The sequence below is a fragment of the Crinia signifera genome, chromosome 7 (assembly GCF_055691185.1).
Source record: "Crinia signifera chromosome 7, ASM5569118v1, whole genome shotgun sequence".
Classification (NCBI taxonomy): Eukaryota; Metazoa; Chordata; class Amphibia; order Anura; family Myobatrachidae; genus Crinia; species Crinia signifera.
Genome location: NC_139223.1, coordinates 130,565,313 through 130,582,809, shown reverse-complemented (window position 1 = coordinate 130,582,809; position 17,497 = coordinate 130,565,313). Strand labels below are relative to the sequence as shown.

General features: G+C 43.0%; 1 protein-coding gene across 4 annotated transcripts in view; it reads right to left on the bottom strand.

The window, feature by feature from the left end:
• The window catches only part of CCNT2 (cyclin T2), a 47,377-nt gene extending 29,880 nt beyond the window's left edge, over positions 1-17,497 (bottom strand). For 2 of the 4 annotated variants that reach the window (XM_083153821.1, XM_083153820.1), the window contains exons 1-8: positions 17,189-17,494; positions 15,529-15,610; positions 12,874-13,002; positions 10,217-10,277; positions 8,388-8,450; positions 7,599-7,644; positions 3,773-3,936; positions 2,112-2,182 (exon numbers count right to left, since the gene is read on the bottom strand). In XM_083153821.1, coding sequence (XP_083009947.1) covers positions 2,112-2,182; positions 3,773-3,936; positions 7,599-7,644; positions 8,388-8,450; positions 10,217-10,277; positions 12,874-13,002; positions 15,529-15,610; positions 17,189-17,346 — 774 coding nt within the window. In that variant the 5' untranslated portion in view covers positions 17,347-17,494. Of the gene's footprint in view, positions 1-2,111; positions 2,183-3,772; positions 3,937-7,293; positions 7,645-8,387; positions 8,451-10,216; positions 10,278-12,873; positions 13,003-15,528; positions 15,611-17,188 lie in introns of those variants that run through there. The other 2 variants (XM_083153819.1, XR_014450811.1) reach the window with 2 other exon arrangements.

The window sequence follows — 17,497 nt, the reverse complement described above, 5'->3', positions numbered from 1 at the left end:
GGACTTAATGTGGAGCAAGTTTGTGCTGGATGCAACAGGTTGGTAGCCCTGGACCAAATCAAATAATTTATTGTCAATGTGATTGAATTAGCTGATGGTCCTCATAAAAAGCACAACACTGTCCACCACCACGCTACTGAATGTGTAAGGATGATAGTTAAAAGATTGTCTAATGCTGCCCATGCTCCATGGCTTTTTTGGACTAGATCGCATCTAGACAAAACCGCATGCAATTTGCTACAATAGCGTGCATTTTGAACAAGATGCAATGTAATCTAGTTCAAAAAGTATGTGTTGCACATATTTTATACTTTGCGATGTTATGACAAGGTAAAATAGCATAGTGTGAGGGCACCTTTAATTTCAGAAATTTTGCTGATTTTTTCGATAACAAACGTTCGGCCTAAGGTCAGGCTAATACTCTAGGGCAGTGGTCGCCAACCCGTCGCTCGCGAGCTACCAGTAGCTCGCGGCAGCGATGCGGGTGGCTCGACCACTGCTGCCCATCCATCCAACCGTTCCTCCCTCCCTCCATTCATTGCCCGCCGCTGCTGCCCGCTTCCCTTCTGAGGTGAGGAGACTCAGGAGAGCGTATCTCTTGTGCTTCTCCTTCCCCTCACCGTGTATCCCCGTGACTGATTGGCCGTCAGCCAATCAGAGCTAGCGGGCCGGCAGCCAATCAGGAGCCGGCCCGCGAGCTTTGATTTGCTTACGCCCAGTCAGTCACAGAGGGGAAAGTGAGGGGAAGGAGATGCGCGCCGAGCGAGCTCTGTGCTCTCCTGCCCTCAGAACGTCACCCGAGTGACACTGACAGTGAGCCGGACCAGCTCTGCACCGCCCGGACTCCGGAGTCTAGCTGCACCGTGTGAGTACTTGTACTAGTTTTTCTTAGTGTAGCAGGCAGCGTGTGTAGCCAGCAAGCTCAGCAATGATGTTTGTGCTCAGGCGCTGCGGTGGGAAATTTGTGCGCGTCTGTGCTCGCGGCAAAAGGACTACTGTACACATACATTCCCCATGGGATGGTGGGGGAAGAGATCAGCTGGGGTGTGGGGGGCAGCAGCAGGGGAACACTAGCCAGGCAGCAGGGGGACACCAGACTCTCCTCCCTCCGCAGGATCAACAACAAAGGTGGGGGCATAACTGGCAGCGTGAGAGCATATGTGTTTCTGGCACTATTGGGGGCATATGTGTATTATTGGGGGCATATGTGTATCTGGCACTGCACTATTGGGGGCATATGTATCACACCCCCATTTTCATTGGCCGCATTCCATGTGGCTACAGTGTAAACCTATTTTTTAGCACATGCCTATGGTGCACGCACACAGCACCACAATCGGGCGGGCAGATGTCTCTTCTCCTCTACCTACAGTGTTGGGAGGTATGTTTGTGACATATTGGACATTGCAGTGTGTGCCATATTATGTCTGGGGCATTGCATTGTGTTTTTTTTTTATATTATGCCGATTTTTTTAATTTTTTTACTTTAGTAGCTCTTCGGGCGGTTTATTTTGTCGCGAGTAGCTCCCGACCCAAAAAAGGTTGGAGACCACTGCTCTAGGGCAGTAGTTTCCAAACGGTTTGCCGTGGCACCTTGGGGTGCCTTGGATGACTTGCAGGGGTGCCCTAGGCTGGTGTTCCATAACCAATTCAAGTTATTTAGGTCCAAAGTAATGGTCAAATTGTGGACAAACAGAAGTGAATCATGTCTATTACCACATAGGAAGCGATATAAATACAATTTAATTAACTTAATATTTTTTTCTTTCTCACTAAAAAAACCTTTGGCCTAGGGGTGCTATGTAAAAAATTCTGATGCTCTGGGGTGCCGGGATTAATAAAAGTTTGGGAACCCCTGCTCTAGGATGCTGTGAACTAATAGAGTTGGGAATCACTGCCCTAAAGGGAATGTCAGAACATATGAAAAGCAGTCAGTAATCTAAGTGACCCACCTAGAGACACAGATTTCAGATGGTTCTGAAATCAGTGTTATAGGTTTTTAATTCTTCTGACTCCTGATGCACTAAACATAAAAAAATCTAAGGTCGTTTGAAAATGGATCAAAGATTAGCTCTTAAGTACTGCAGCAGCTGTAATTAAATAATCTTTACCCTCCAGTTTCGAATCTTCTTTAATCTACTAGGAGTTTTCTCCAGAATTTGCAAGAATTCGTGTGTCAACTCTGAAACAAGAAACAAATTGTAAACAAGGGGATCTTCCAAAAATACTATGTTAGCAGCAAACGCTTATTTAATAAAAATAAACAAAAAAAAACCCTCCCACAAAACCAGAAGAAACATCCCCACGATACATTCTACCCCAAAATTTTCTGGCTGTATATAGGCAACTTAATAAACTACTCACACGATTAAAATAAGCTATGGAAGAGATTATTTTGACACACTTCTTGTTAGAATCCTCTAAACATTGTGTATACACAAAGCAGGATAGACTAGATTACTTTGGGGAAGTCAATTGTAAGCGCGCTAGCAGCCAGAAAGATGGTGCCCAACAGAGCTAATTAATTGCTGCTCCCATACAGGGGATTCGGTATGAAATCCCAACGGTCAAAATCCCGACATGGACAAAATCCCGACATATAGAATGTACAAGTGAAACAGTCTACATGGGTTTTTTCACTGTTTTTTGACACAGTCGACATGGACACAGTATGCTGCGCTCGGCACACTATTTTATTCTCCCACCACGCCGTAGTGGATGGTAGGGCATGAAATACGGCCTGTCGGCACATGTTGGTTCAAAAAACAGTGAAAAAACCCATGTCGACCGAAAGGCACGTAGACTGTTTCACTTGTACATTCTATATGTCGGGATTTAGACCCTGTCGGGATTTCGACCGCATCCCCATACAGGTGTAATCGGCTGCTGGCTCCTGCATTTCAGCTCCAACCCATCCTCCCCCACAGGGGTGGCAAGCTGAAGTGTGTTACCTGCTCAAACGGGACATTCATCATGTTCATTAGTATGGTCAGGGGTAGCGGCAATGCACAGTTAACCAAAATAAGTAGCGCAACCAGCAACATCACGAACATCAGGTAAAAGTCACAGCCTGCACCACTCTGAGACACTTCCTTCAAGCTGTGGTTAAACTATTAAGATGGCTGTGTTAACAGGTCACTAAGCCAAGACTGTCCAAACCGTATTACTTCCAATTTTGTATTACATGTCCTATCATCTACATAGTTGAGACCGCTATTATGCAGGCAGAGCCAACATACATGAATTTGCAGACTACGCAGCTACTGATACAAGTAATGAGCTGCAAAAGACAGACAGAGATCGTAAGTGTGCTGATGTAAAGTGGTTTGATCCAAGTAAATACCATTCCTAGATGCCCACAGTAAATACCCCTACAAACTTCAATTGATTTCCGAAAACGGTCACAGACTTAGGGGTGTATTCAATGGTTTTTGCGAGCTGTGACAGCGAGCAGTGCTGACTGCTCACTGTCACAGCTCGCAGGGTCAGTATCCAACTGACCCCCTGCACACGCCTTTTCTTGGAGCGAGGGGGAAATGGTGTGTGCGCAGCCGCTAAAACAGCAAGGTTACGTGGCTAAATGCAGCGGGCTCCCTGCATTAGCCATGAGCCTCGCTGTCCTGTGACAGCACAGATTCCCCTGGAACATAGAATAGGGTGAGCGCCCGGGGCGGGGGTTAAACGGCGAGTATCGCTTTTTTTCGGCATTGAATATGGCCCTTAAAAAGGTGAACACTGGTACCTGCAATGAAATACACAAAAAGGCACTCACCATCCAACAATTGCAATGTAACCGTCTGGTCTACATATTCCCACCAATGCTTTCCATCTGTCGATACCGGTATTTCCCAGTTTGACCACTTGCAGGCCAGGTGAATGCACACACAGGCGATTACAGTAGGCTTGTACTGAAGGCAGAAAGTCGTGAGGTGCAGACTGCACGTGTGAGGAAAGAAAGGGATGGGGGAGAGAAAAAAACAAAACAAAAAAAAGGACTAAAGTTAATAAAAAAGGATCAAGTTTAAAACCTTAACAGAAATTCTAAACACATTTTAACTCAAAACAAATAAATACACTTTAAGGTAACTTGGGACAGGTGGCAAAGAAAGCAATCTCATCCTTGGCACAATCTTCTGACCCATTAGTTGTGAACATAAAATAAAAATCTGAACATTACAATCAATACAAAACTCAAATATATAAATCATGCTGAAAATGCAGGTAATACAACTTTTGTCCAAGAAGTTATCCACAAAAAAAAAAAATTGAATTTCAAATACAAATATGACAGAAAGTTAATTACCATATCCTTTAAAAATAATAATTAGACACATCTAAAAAAAATTAAAAGCTGTTAAAATGTCTACTATCCACTAATTCGGTGTGCTTGTATAACAAACTGGCTGGGACTCATCAGTATCCTGCCTTTACAAAGACCTGGAGGGGACAAATTATTTCATGGATCACTGACTGACAGAGCTGCAGATGCCTGCAAGGTTTTTAAACACAACTGACAAAAAAAAAACAAGTAGAGTGAAAGAGGGCCGTGTCCTATTATCTCAGGCATTTTAGTACATCCTTGTGTGCATGCTCCTCTGCCCACCCAGGTGTTCAGAAAAGGGCACAAGGGTGGACTAAAGCTTTTGAAATGCGCACACGCAACAAATAATACCAAGACCAAAGTGAAAAACTTTAACGGTTAAGCTTCTTAAGGAAGAACGGATGCTTTATGCTTCTAAAAGAGCAGGACTAACAAACAATTCATAGTGTAGCATTCCGTAGAAGTGGAAATTGCTGCTCACCACACAGATTACAAATTAAAATTCAGGTGTCAGCCATTCAAAATCCATCTGCAAAAACCAGTCAACTACGCCATTATTAGGTCACTTCTAGTTGGTAACATGTTTTAGGAAATGAAATGAACGATAAGAAGCCACAAAAAAACTGACACATCCAGGTATTGGTAGCAACCGATTACAGGCAGAAATACCCAAGAACGCACCAGTGTTCTCCTAATCTATTCAATTTGGACACCACTTCCATGGGTGGTTGCACTGGAAACCAGTCTTGCCATCTTGCGCTCGCACAGAGCAGCAGCATTGGCACGTGTATAGTAAACATAATAAGCAGGCACGTGTCACATTAAATACTAGTTCTAGACAGAGGAAGGCAAAATATGTAGCAAACTTTGAGCCACATCAAACTATGCATAAGCTAATTCATCGCACAATCAGACACCATATTTACAAACGCCAGCCTGGAAAATAATCCATCTAAAGCAATGTGAGCCAGTTTAATTTAGTGTGAAAAATGGTTTATTTTTTTGCTGGGCAAGAAAAAGGCCACCTGTAAAGCAATAAAATCACCATACACAGGATATATTTTCTATATCAAAGTCAACAAAAATGCCAAGTTAAACCATTTCAAACCAACTAAACCAAATATAAGTCAACATATTTCAGCACACATGAAAAAAAAAATTTGTACTAAAATAAAAACCAAAATATAATGAAGAAGAATAGGCCTCTTCGAAACACTAATGGGGAGATTCAATTAGGTGCAGATTATGCTACGCAGGGAAAAAGAGAAGTTTCAGGCCAGGGCTACTCTATGGGGTGTATTCAATGCTTTTTGCGAGCTGTGACAGCGAGCAGTTCTGAAAGCTCGCAGGGTCAGCATTCAACCCCTGCACACGCCATTTGACCCTCGCTAGGTTTTTGTAGTGATGGGGTAAGAGCGTGTGTGGGCGCTAAAAACGCAGGGCTCGCGGCTAAATGCTGCAGGCTCCCTGCATTAACCGCCTCGCTGTTTGGGGGAATCCTCGCCGCCCTCTGCGATTTCCCTGGCACGGTGAATAGGGTGAGCTGCCGGCACGTGGGTTAAACGGCGAGGATCGCTTGTTTTCGGCGATCCTCGATTTTTAACCCCCTCGCTGGCGGCATTGAATACTGCCCTATATATCTAGCATCGATATACGTCGTTAGGTTGACACACCTAAGGGGGACATGCATTGTGTCGATATGGATGGAAGGTTGACACAAGCATTAGGTCAACATTGGCTAGGTCGACAGTCAAAAGGTAGACATGAGGGGTTTCACTTTTGAACCGACAGATGGTATTTCATGCCCTACCATCCACTAGTGCGTGGAGGGAGAATAGAATAGTGTACCGAGCGTAGTGAGGCACCGTGCCCGAAGCGAGGGGACACAGTGCACAGATACGTTGTCCATGTCGACATTCTGGACAAAAAAAAAGAAAAAAAGTTGAAAAACCCATGTCGACCTTCCATCCATGTTGACCATAGGCATGTGTTGACCTAAGCCATGTCGACCTTCAGTGGTCAACCCAATGACCCATACCCCTAACATCTCCCACCAGTGAGGAGAACCATATGTTAGCACACGCTAACCGCATACATCTCAAGCAGTACTAAAACCTAAGGGTTTAATGCCAGGTAAAAAATGTGGAGTCCCCCCTCTAGGCATGTGTCATTCCCACAGTTAATTAAATTGAGCAGCATCTAACTCAGGGGTGGGCAAAAAGTGGCCCTACAGCTATTGAGGAACTACACATCCCAGCATGCCTTGAATCAGTTTCAGAGTGGCCAAATAGCAAAACTAAGGAAGGCATGCTGGGAGGTGTAGTTCATTAACAGTTTGAGGACCGCTTGTAGCCCTGCCCTGATCTAACCGAATCTCCGACTAAAAAAATAAATAAAAAAATTGTTCCTTGGGGGAAAAAAAATAATAAAAATTTAAAACAACGCTCCAATGTCTTCTAAGAGAAAAATAGGACTAAAAGTCAGCTACTGCAGTATGGGCACAGGGCACAAGAGTGGGGGACAAGTCAGCACCCACTGCACAGGAGAAGTGTGGGAGATGGTTGCCCTGGGAAGGGTCAGACCAAAATGGCAAGACCATCCAAAGTGAACCGCATAAACCATTGTTAGCACAGGTGGCTATGGTTTACTAATAAATATGCCCATCTCCTGGAAAAACAAAACAGAGTTATTATTAAGCCCAAGGAGAACATTACGGAGCTACTTATACAATACTAGAAAATATTGTACGGAATCTGGATTCTGAGTCCCTTGTTTACTATGTGGGGGATGAAATATGTACAAGATGAGTTTAGAATTTGATCAAGCTTTCATCTTTGTTGTATAGTTGGTTTGAAAATAATCTGTATTTATATTAATGCCAAATGAAATAAGAGAAAGTACTTTCTCAAATTGTAGAATATCGTGTTCTTTGTTTAAAGTAGAATTAGAAGTTTAAGTATCATTATACTTACCAAAATGTTCTAGGGTAAGTTTAGTTCTTTAGATGCTATTCGGGGCTACCAATTTAGTAAATGCACTCAGAATCAAGAAACTGTTCAGAAAGCAACACTACGTTTCTTGTTGTGCAATCCTCCCCTGTGTGTCAAAGGCCTGTTTTACAGTACAGAGCGTAAGACACAGTGGGAGAAACCAGGCCACAGATATAGCCAGGTACCCCACCCCGTTGCATTGAGGCTAGTAAGACACAGGAAGGGACCCTGCAGTAAAGAAAGCTATAGTGTGCTATGTCAGTGCAACAAAGGTTCAGGATAACCACCTGTTGGTAGCCATGAAATAGGAGGTCTGTGCCAAATCCTTGCTTGCTGCAAGAGAAAACAAAAGCAGGAAAACAAAATGGTTACAAATCTGTACTGAAAGCATAAATCAAATGTCTACATATCTCTAAGGAGAATAGTCTTTATGCAGACAGTATGCATCCAGGCTTATTGTGGCATTACCAATCAATTACAATCCAATAGGGCCAGGTACGAAAGACATCCACCATAAGTGGGATAGATTGTGTCTCATTGGGGTACTCTTAAGCCCCCCTTACACTATGCGATTTGGGCATGATTTCACCAGATTCTGGCAGAACAGGACAAGAAGGCGAGTGAAATCGGGCCAAATTGCATGTGTAGGACATCCGATCCGCGGTCTCGTGCACATAGGAGTGAGTCGGACTCCCTCCCGGTGGTGGGGAACGGGATTGCATGAGATACATCACATGAAGAAAGACTGCATGCAATGTATCGCATAAGATCCTGCCACCCGGAATGGTACTAGGCGGCTCAAGGGGGATTAGATGAGACTTCTGAGAAGTCGCATAGTCCATGAGGGCCTTTATCTAAATCTGGGTTTGGGGAGCTGTGGTATGCTTATGTCAGCATTTAGGTCTTATGTATTTTGCTGATGCAATTCTTTAGTTGGTGAAGTGTTTAAAACAATACAAAAAAAAAACCATTAAAAAAACAAAACAAAAAAAAAAACATCCAACATTGTTTTAAAAATATACAGTAGACAAGATCACTAAACTGTAGTTAAGAGAATTAAGAGTAATACTACAAACCTCTCACTAACTGGGTGCATTTAACAACATCTGTATGGGGATGTTCAATAGTGATCTCAAAGCCTGAGGAGAAAAGGTGGTAGAATTTAGAAATGCAAGTCACAATGATGAGTCTTTACAACACTGTTTACCAGGCTATACAGTCTTCAATCGGGAAAAAATAAAATGCTGATGCGAAGGCATTCATAAGGATTACATAGTCCAGTCACATTATTGTGAACACCTCCTACATTTAACTTCGGCAGTTTAGCAGCCCATGAGGTTCATCACGTGCTGTGCACACGCTTGATGGGTACAGAAGGTGTGGGATAGGCAGTCTGCACACATTACTTGTTGTTATGGGCAAAAAGACAACCAGAGTTACAAAAAGGGATGATTATCAGCTTTCAGTCCAAGGGTGAGTATTTCTGAAACAACTCAGTTTGTGAATTGATCGCAGGTGCATAGTGACTGGACAGATGGCACCATTGCGAACGGACATGGAAACTGTAGAGCACCACATGCTATTGATTTGTGAGGTGAACATCAGCTACGAAGGTGCATGGGGGACGACAGACCTGTAGAGCAGCTCACCGTCAAAACGAACCTTACGGCTACCAAATTGTGTCTAAAATGACAGTTCATTGTATGGGGATCTGAAGCAAACGAATGGTCACTGCACCTATGCTAAAAAAGGCGCATTGGTGGAAAAGGCTTCAATTTGCACAGCGGTATCAGAATTGGACCTCTGCTGATTGGAGAAATATTACATTCTCCGATCAGACGTTTTCCACTTCTTCGAATGGATGGATGTTGGCATGTCAGGCAAGAAACATCTGAGAATGCACTGCAAACATTGCAGGAAGAACACAAGCTGCTAGCGTAATGTTTTTGTGGCATTCTCGGTGTCCACTCATACATATGGAAGGCACTCATGACCTCTTTGGTTATGAATCTATCCTTGCAGATCAAGTACATCCCTGTGGTGGATGTTTTCTTCCAGCAAGACAATGCAACATATCACACAGCTAGAAATGTCAGAAAGTGTTTGGACGACCTTGATCAAGAATTCTAAGTACTTTCCTGGCTCCTTAACACCCCAGATTTGAACTCAACAGAGCATCTGTGGTACAACAGCGATTGTCATGTTCGCAGCATGGATCCTCCGACACGCACCCTCCAGCAGCTGCAGCCACCATGACTTCCATTTAACTATGTAAACTACCAGAACCTTACAGAGTCACTCCTAACCTAATCTAGCTGCTGGTCCTGCTGCATACTGCTGTTACTATAGGCAATAATGCCATTATTCTGATACATGTGACCTCATTAACTTTCGATTAAATGTTACTGTTCATATTACATGTTGAGACTTATTCCATGTTTCGAATTAAACTAATGCCAAACTAATATACATAATAGCTTGAGTTGGACCTATGCGGGGGGGGGGGGGGATTCCATAGTTTTTCACATCTTACCGAGCTTGCCCAAATGGGTTTAGATGCGTAAAGTGGCTAAACCTGTGCAAGGACTTGGGAGCAGTGCCATAATAGCCTGACTTTGGACAGATTTTTGCTCGTCAGCTCAGGACGGTGTGAGCAAAAATAATGGGCACTGGGAGCATTTGCACCCACCAGCAAAACACAATGAATAGTACACCATATCACATTGAATTTGTTCATACGATATCATAAGAAAGTCCCTAAAGATTATAAGCTTGCAGCAGGGCCCTCCTACCTCTAAGTCTGTCTGTTGTTACCCAGTTTGTTTTATCACTGTTTACTATTGTAAAGCGCAACGGAATCTGCTGCGCTATATAAGAAACTGTAAATAAATAAGAAAGCACTCACCTAAGGTCTGTAGCAGTATAGTTTCAAGTAATACCAGCTCTTGAGCTTGTTGTAAGTATGCCTAGAAACAGAAAACCACAATCATAGGAACATCGAAACAAAGACTGACGGAAGTCAGAACTATATGGCCCATCAAGTCTGCCTATTTCAACTTTAATCCATGTGGCTCCGACTATGGAACTGACTTTCCCACACAGTTCGAGCGACCCCCCCCCCCCCCCAACCCTTCAAAAATAGACTCAAGACTTTCCCGTTTACTCAAGCATCTCCGTAATTCCTTTAAATATAGTTTATTAGTTTATGAAAAGCTTTTCTGTATGTTATTCTGCCTGTAATGTATTACATTCATTCTGTTAAGCACCTTGAGTCCTATTGGAGAAGTAGCTCTATATAAATATTAAATATTTTTAATAACCCTATCTGATAATTATTGCTTGGTAAGGGTATTCCTATCCCAAGCATGTTTAAATATATCTACTGTCAGACTTCTGATGTGAGGCTATTCCACATATTAATTACACTTTCTATAAAGTAATTTCCCCTCAAATTTATTTTTGAGCCTACACTACAGCTCAATACACCACCAAAATCGTTGGTTGTTTGGAAAGTAATAAACCAACAAAGCTAGTTTGTGATAATATATATATTTTGATAAGTCTGTTTTGTACTCCTACCCATGGTTTACAAATAAAAATATAGCTTTGACATCCTTACGTTTATCTCTCAATGTATCCACCCATAGTGGCAAGCAGTGCAGTGTAAACGTGGGGCATTCGGTCAGTCAACTTGTCAACTCCCAAAAGGTGATTTTGCTTTGTCATGGTACCCATACACATATGCGATCCCATCGCATTTTGGTGGCCAAGTGTTTTTTTTCCAGCACCCAATGTCGTATGCCATCTGCGATGTCACGTAGGGTGCTGGAAGAGGGCTGGCGGCGGAAGATCGCAGCGTTGTGAAGGAGCGCTGGTGGGTGGCTGGGATCAGCGGCGGCAGCAGTATTTAAATAAAAACGGATTTAAAACACTGGGCAGACCTCTAATTAGCTCAGAGCGCTCAGACAATCAGGAGCCTCACATACAGGCGGCTGCTGATTGGCTGAGAGCTCACTTTCAGACAGAGAGCCGGCCAGTGTTTTAAATTATTTTTTTTCGTATTGCGATCGATCATACAATTCGATAAATATGTGCAGGACAAACATATTTTTAGACGCGACATGCGACTGGTGTGCCCGTACATTGTGTCATGGGACCCATTCGACATACATACAATCCTTCGATTTAACACACAGATGTGGTCGGAATCAAAGATTTATTAGGGCACCATTACTTGCACAACACACATGCGCCAGTCCAAAAGATTTATAAGGAGTTCAATTGGATTGCAATTAGGACTCTGGGAAGGCTAAATCATGTTATTCAGAACCGGTTGTCGTTTACACAGAACGCGAGTGGCCCGCTGAGCTGGATATGTAAAGCTGTGGCCCCTGATGTCTCCCGAAGGAGAAATATATATTTTTTATTAGGTAAAAAACTGCTGGCGCGGCAGTGTAATAGTCCCTGGCAGCTACATGAAGCCCCCGGTTGCTGCCTCCTTAATCTTGATTGGCTGCGTGATGCAGAGAACGGAAGTGAAGTGGATGGCGGTGTTGGCAGGGGCCGTGTACAGACATGCGCAGTCTGTGCTTCCTGAAGCTGTCACCTGACCAGCCCTTTCACTGCTGTCATGGAAGAACACAGCTGCAGCTGGGAGCCTGGACAGGACTGCTTACAGGCAGGTTCTGTACGGTGGATGCACTGACTAAGTGGGAGGGGTTATGTTCTGAGTATGGGGGGCTGTGTTGACTATCTATGAAGGGCTGCGCTGATGTTATGGGGGAGTTGTGATGTCTATGGGGGATGTGCTAAATACAGCAGTATAGCTTTGTGGCCCTCGGGCATCATTTAATTTTTTAATGTGGCTCACACGCTCTTAAATTTTGAAAACCCTAGCTTTAAATAATGTTTTCCTCTTGTACCTCGTAGAGGCTTATGTAGGTCTTTTCAATAATATTATGTCTAAACTGAAGGCCGTGCATGATTGTATAATTTGTGTCTATGTATTGATAGCATAATGCAGGAGATTTTACAGAAACCTCTTTCAGAATGCGAACAGCAATACAGATTGCAGTCCCTATTATCAACAGAAATTATGATCTGACCCCTATGTAGTAAACCCTAAAAAGTCAAGCCTTTCAGTGTATCACTTCACTGAGCTTAATAAATCTGCCCCAAAGTCTCCTATTCATCATTGCTTCATTGAACTGAAGACTATTTCTACAGTACTCTCCTCAAAATTTGCACAACAGGTCAAACTCCCTAAAGAAGAAACAAGGCATGCCTTAAAAGGGCAAGTGGACTGTATTGCTAAGTATTGTCCAGACTTTGCACCCCGACTAAAAGAATTAATCTGCATGAAAAAGGCTGGAAGATCAAAGCAAGTAAGGACCAAGTTAAAGAGGACCATGGTGTTCATCACTTGATCGACGTTACATTGTTGGCCAACTCAACTTCTAAAGGGAAAGTGCAGATCTAGGTTACAGATCTCACACTAATAAAAGGACACACAAATTGGGTTCTCAACAAGCTTTATGTATTAATATGATATCATCCACTCACTTCACTTTTTGTGTCCAGCTGAAGATCTGGCGGATTAAGACAAGCATGAGACACTTTGATGACATGTTCAAGTTTACGAGGCTGCTCTTCCACTTTGGCAGCCAGGAACAATGCAGTAGGAGAAATTATCTGTAAAAAAGGAATAAAACAAAAATCATTATGCAGGTCACTCATTGGTCATCACTACAGCTGAAAGCATGAGTAACGGTCCAGCCGAACCGAAAATATCAGTTTGTATAGTATGCACTATGGTTTCATCTAGACAGTTCCTGGATGTGAAACCATGGCAAATTATGATTCCACATACCCATGGGTTGGAATCAAGTGCCCTTAAATCATCATCAAATGATTGTGCTATCTGCACTGCTAGATTTGAACACAGAACATGTTAATGCTGCAAGTATACTTTCTTAAGCCCAATTTATAAATTCAGCAGATAATAGATCAGTATGAAAGGAAAGCAGCAGGTAAGGCAAAGGCTAGTAAACAGTTCCACAAGATCAAAGCTATGAAAGAATTACTACTAAGGCTTTTAATACATTATCTACATGGCCAATAGCATGTGGTCACCCTTTTTAATTAGTGAGTTGGCCATTTCAGACACATCCATTGTTTACAAGTTCTTAAAATGAAGCCAAGCCAATGACATTTGTCAAATAACTTGCCCACGTGAGTTTCCCGGGCCAAATGCAAGAGCTGTTATTATGATAAAGAGAATCCTATGGCAGCAAAACAGCTTAGTTACAAAGTGGTAGGATACCTCACAGAATGGGGCTACTGAGTGCTGAAGGAGCATAAACACCTTTTATTAGCATAAGTACTACCAAATTCCAATTGTCTCTGAAAAGGTGCGTACACACGGGGTGATGTATCACCGAGCGATATAATCGCTCAATGCCCCCATTTCATCGGCAACCAGAGATGGTTGCTGATGAAAAGAAACCTCTGCCGGCATTGCCACAGAGGTAATCAGCTGGCGATTAGAACGGGAGCATGCACCCAGCGATTTATCGCCAGGGCACACTCCCATCACTGGTATACCGATATTAGCAAACATCGCTGCCGTGTGTACATGGCTTTAGTAACATCAGAACAAGAACGGTGAGGACCTTCATTAATTGAGTTTCCATAGCCAAAAGGTCAACATTTGGCACCATGTCTCAGATAATACCAAATGTTGGCTGGCATGTTGTAAAGCACTCGGAAGCCATGGAACCATTCTCTGGAGTGATGAATCGTGCATCACTATTTGAAAGTTTGACAGATTCAATTTGGATTTGTCAGATACCAGCAAGAAAAGGCAACTAGAACATTTGGTCGAATAAAAAAAATAATGTTGGCCATAGTGTATGAGAACGTTCAGGAGCTTGTCAGCAATGCAATTCAGTGTTATCTTATAGAAAATCAGTGTAAGAATTGCATCATCACATACCCATGGGAATATTAGAATGAAGCAGTGATAATAGAGTGGAGAGCTGTGCCACGGCAACCAAACCTGCTTTCACGTAATGATCAAGTGCATACTATAAAATTATATGGAACATCCGATTGGTTGCCATAGCACAATTCTCCACTCTTACCACTACTTTATACATACACCCCATTGTTTCTTAGGAGCCTGCAAGTGAATTCATTACACCTCAGCCAAATTATTGTGGTACTTGTTACTTTGTCAGTGCATATTCTGCTGGTCTAAACAAGATTCAAAACTAGAAAATAGCAAAATCACTAAGTACTTAGGATCATTTTAATTCAATAACGAAACTCACAATGACCGACTACATTGTGTTCACACAAATGTATGCACTGTAGTTTACGGGTGCCAGGAAAATATATTTATTGACCAGCACAGATGTAGCCGTACTAGTCATTGCTGCGATATGGCCACCCATGACCATTTGGAGCGCCAAAGTCATACCCACAGCACAGTATCACTAGGTTGCACTATTGGTGCTCAATGTGCTTCTATGAGATGTGGGACTGAATTAGATGCTAGAGCCTTGATGGCTAACCTTGACACTCCAGCTGTTGTTGAATTACACATACCAGCATGCTCTGCATCAGATTTAGCAAGGCCAAATAGTAAAACTGAAGCAGAGCATGCTGGGATGTGTAGTTCAACAACAGCTGGAGTGTCAAGGTTAGCCATGCTAGAGCATGGCAACTGGACCGTGCCAATCGACACTTGTCGTATGTGGGGATTGGCACAGCAAAGAGCAGGAATTTAATTAGCCCTATTCATTTAAACAAAGTGAAAAATGGTGGTGGCCTGTGTTTTTTCTCGCGGTAAGTTAACGAGCGTTAACACACAGAAATTGGGATAAGCTCCCAGAGCTGTGTGTTAACGTAGCAGAGACTACTGGCTATTTATCATGGGTTTTCTTTTCAAGCCTGCTCAAGCTCAACAACCAATCCCGGTTAAGTGCAGTCTGCCTTACAGCTAATTGAAATGCCCGATATGTTAACTGAATACCCCACTAAAAGTAGATGCTGAAGGCCAAGTTGTCTTATGCAAGTCAGATATCCCATCAATCTGTATAGTAATAAAGCCTTCCTAGAAACCTGAAAATATACTGATGTCAAAATTAACCTTAAACACGTGGCAAAGTATATATATGAAGGCAATAACCATAAGAAATACAAGACTATACTTACATTTCTGTGGTATTTGGTAAAAGAATGATGCATATAGAATCTGTGCATGTAAACAATGGCAGTGTTTATGGTAAGCTGGGAACTGTTGATTTATTTCGTTAAGGAAATTAGAAGCTACTTTGGAAGAAAACAAGAACAAAAGAATGTCACAGACACTTGCATATTATTATACAAAAGGATGGAATGTTTCGATATAAATGAAATAAAAAGATCATTCAAGCTGGCTTTGTATTGCGTTACCTTTACATTATAAAAAACACATGGGGGGAGGGGGGCTTCAATTGTTATGTTACAGGCAGGAACTGGCAATATTCAATTGCAATATGAGTGCCATGGGCACTTATTACTTATGAAAGGGCAGTTTCGTCCCCCAATACAGCAACTTATGTGGTCTGCTGCCCACAACCTTAAAAGGTAGCGTCACAAAGTAAGGGCGCCCTACTGAACTGTCTCCCAATGGCAAAACAATAGAATAGCTCCCAGCAGGCATTACTTGAGGGTAGCTAAAAACAATAAGTCCCTTAAACATAGGCCCTCTAGGTGCTGTGCTCTACACATCCCAACATACCCTGTCATTTTAGCATTCCTTTAATAGCAAAACTGTGGTAAGGCTTGCTGGTATGTATAGTACTACGGTATGCTGGGACTCCCATGTTGAATACAAGTTCTATCCAAATGCATTAGATGCCAGTTAAAAAAACAGACTCCATTCACAGGAACCACTGAACGGGTTTGAAAGACAAAATACAGATTAGTTTTACAAAAAAAGAATATGATATATAAAAATGGATAATACTGTGATTAGGGCATTACTACAATTTAATATATATAATTTGATAAATACCAATAGATAATAGAAAACTAGTAACAAGGACAAATGGAATTCGCATGGCATTAGTTTCCGTGCCACAAAAAAAAAAATAGTATATTTGCAGACTAAACCTACTTATTTACCACTAATTTAACAACCACTAATAAGGACAGCATAACCCTGCCTTTGAAAGTACTGGAAAATCATGGTCCATTCATTACAACAGAATGTTCTATTAAAAGTATAACATGCATTGCACAAAGGACAGCAGGAGCCGTACATCTCTAGCCTATATACAAGACAAGGCCACTGGGAGATGTGGAAATAAAGGGGGGCAGGGGAGAATACCACAATTGCACAGTATGGCAGGGGAGAAGGGGATCCTGTGTACTAGGATCTTACTGGTAAGGGTTTGGAAAGAGACACATATTGGTAAAGAACTCAGGTGGTGAGGACCACATAGGTGCTATACACACAACGTTTTTAGAGATATGATCCGATTTTTATAATACCACAAGAGAAGGCCGCAGTGCAAAAAGGGATGGAAAGCAAAAGACCATAGTAAAAGAAAAAACGCTCCAGGTTTACAGGTCAACTGTGCAAAGCAAATGGGCCCCAGTGGTACAACAGCCCGATGATAAGGGAGAGGGCACAGGGCCACCGCGGGCAGGCACAACAACAGCGGGACACACTCAGGCATAAAGCGAAGACAAAGAGCTACTAGGCCGCAACAGGCTCAATCTTCCCCAGGGAACAAGCCTCCTCAACCCAGCCCGTACACAGACCACCTCCCGGGAGACACCACGCTGAACAGGACAGGCACTAGGCCCCGGTGACTGAGAAGGATACACATTGAGCCGCTGTCCCATGTCCTGGATCAGGTTGGCCGCTTGCTGCCGATAGGAGAGCTCCTTGTCAGCTTCCAGCCCGCAGCGTCTCGACGGGCTGTTTTCCAGCTGCTCCCGGGTGAAGTACCACCGGGAGGTGGACGCTCGGCAGTCCGCCATAACACAAGCCTAGCCGAGCGTCAGCAGCCGCCGAACCCCAGTGCGTCACAATCACCGGAAATGCCGTAACAATGAGCCGGAAACGCGTTGCTCACGTGACCCGGTGACCAGCGCGTCCTCTTCCGCCCTCACTGTCCCTCTTAGTGCGCGG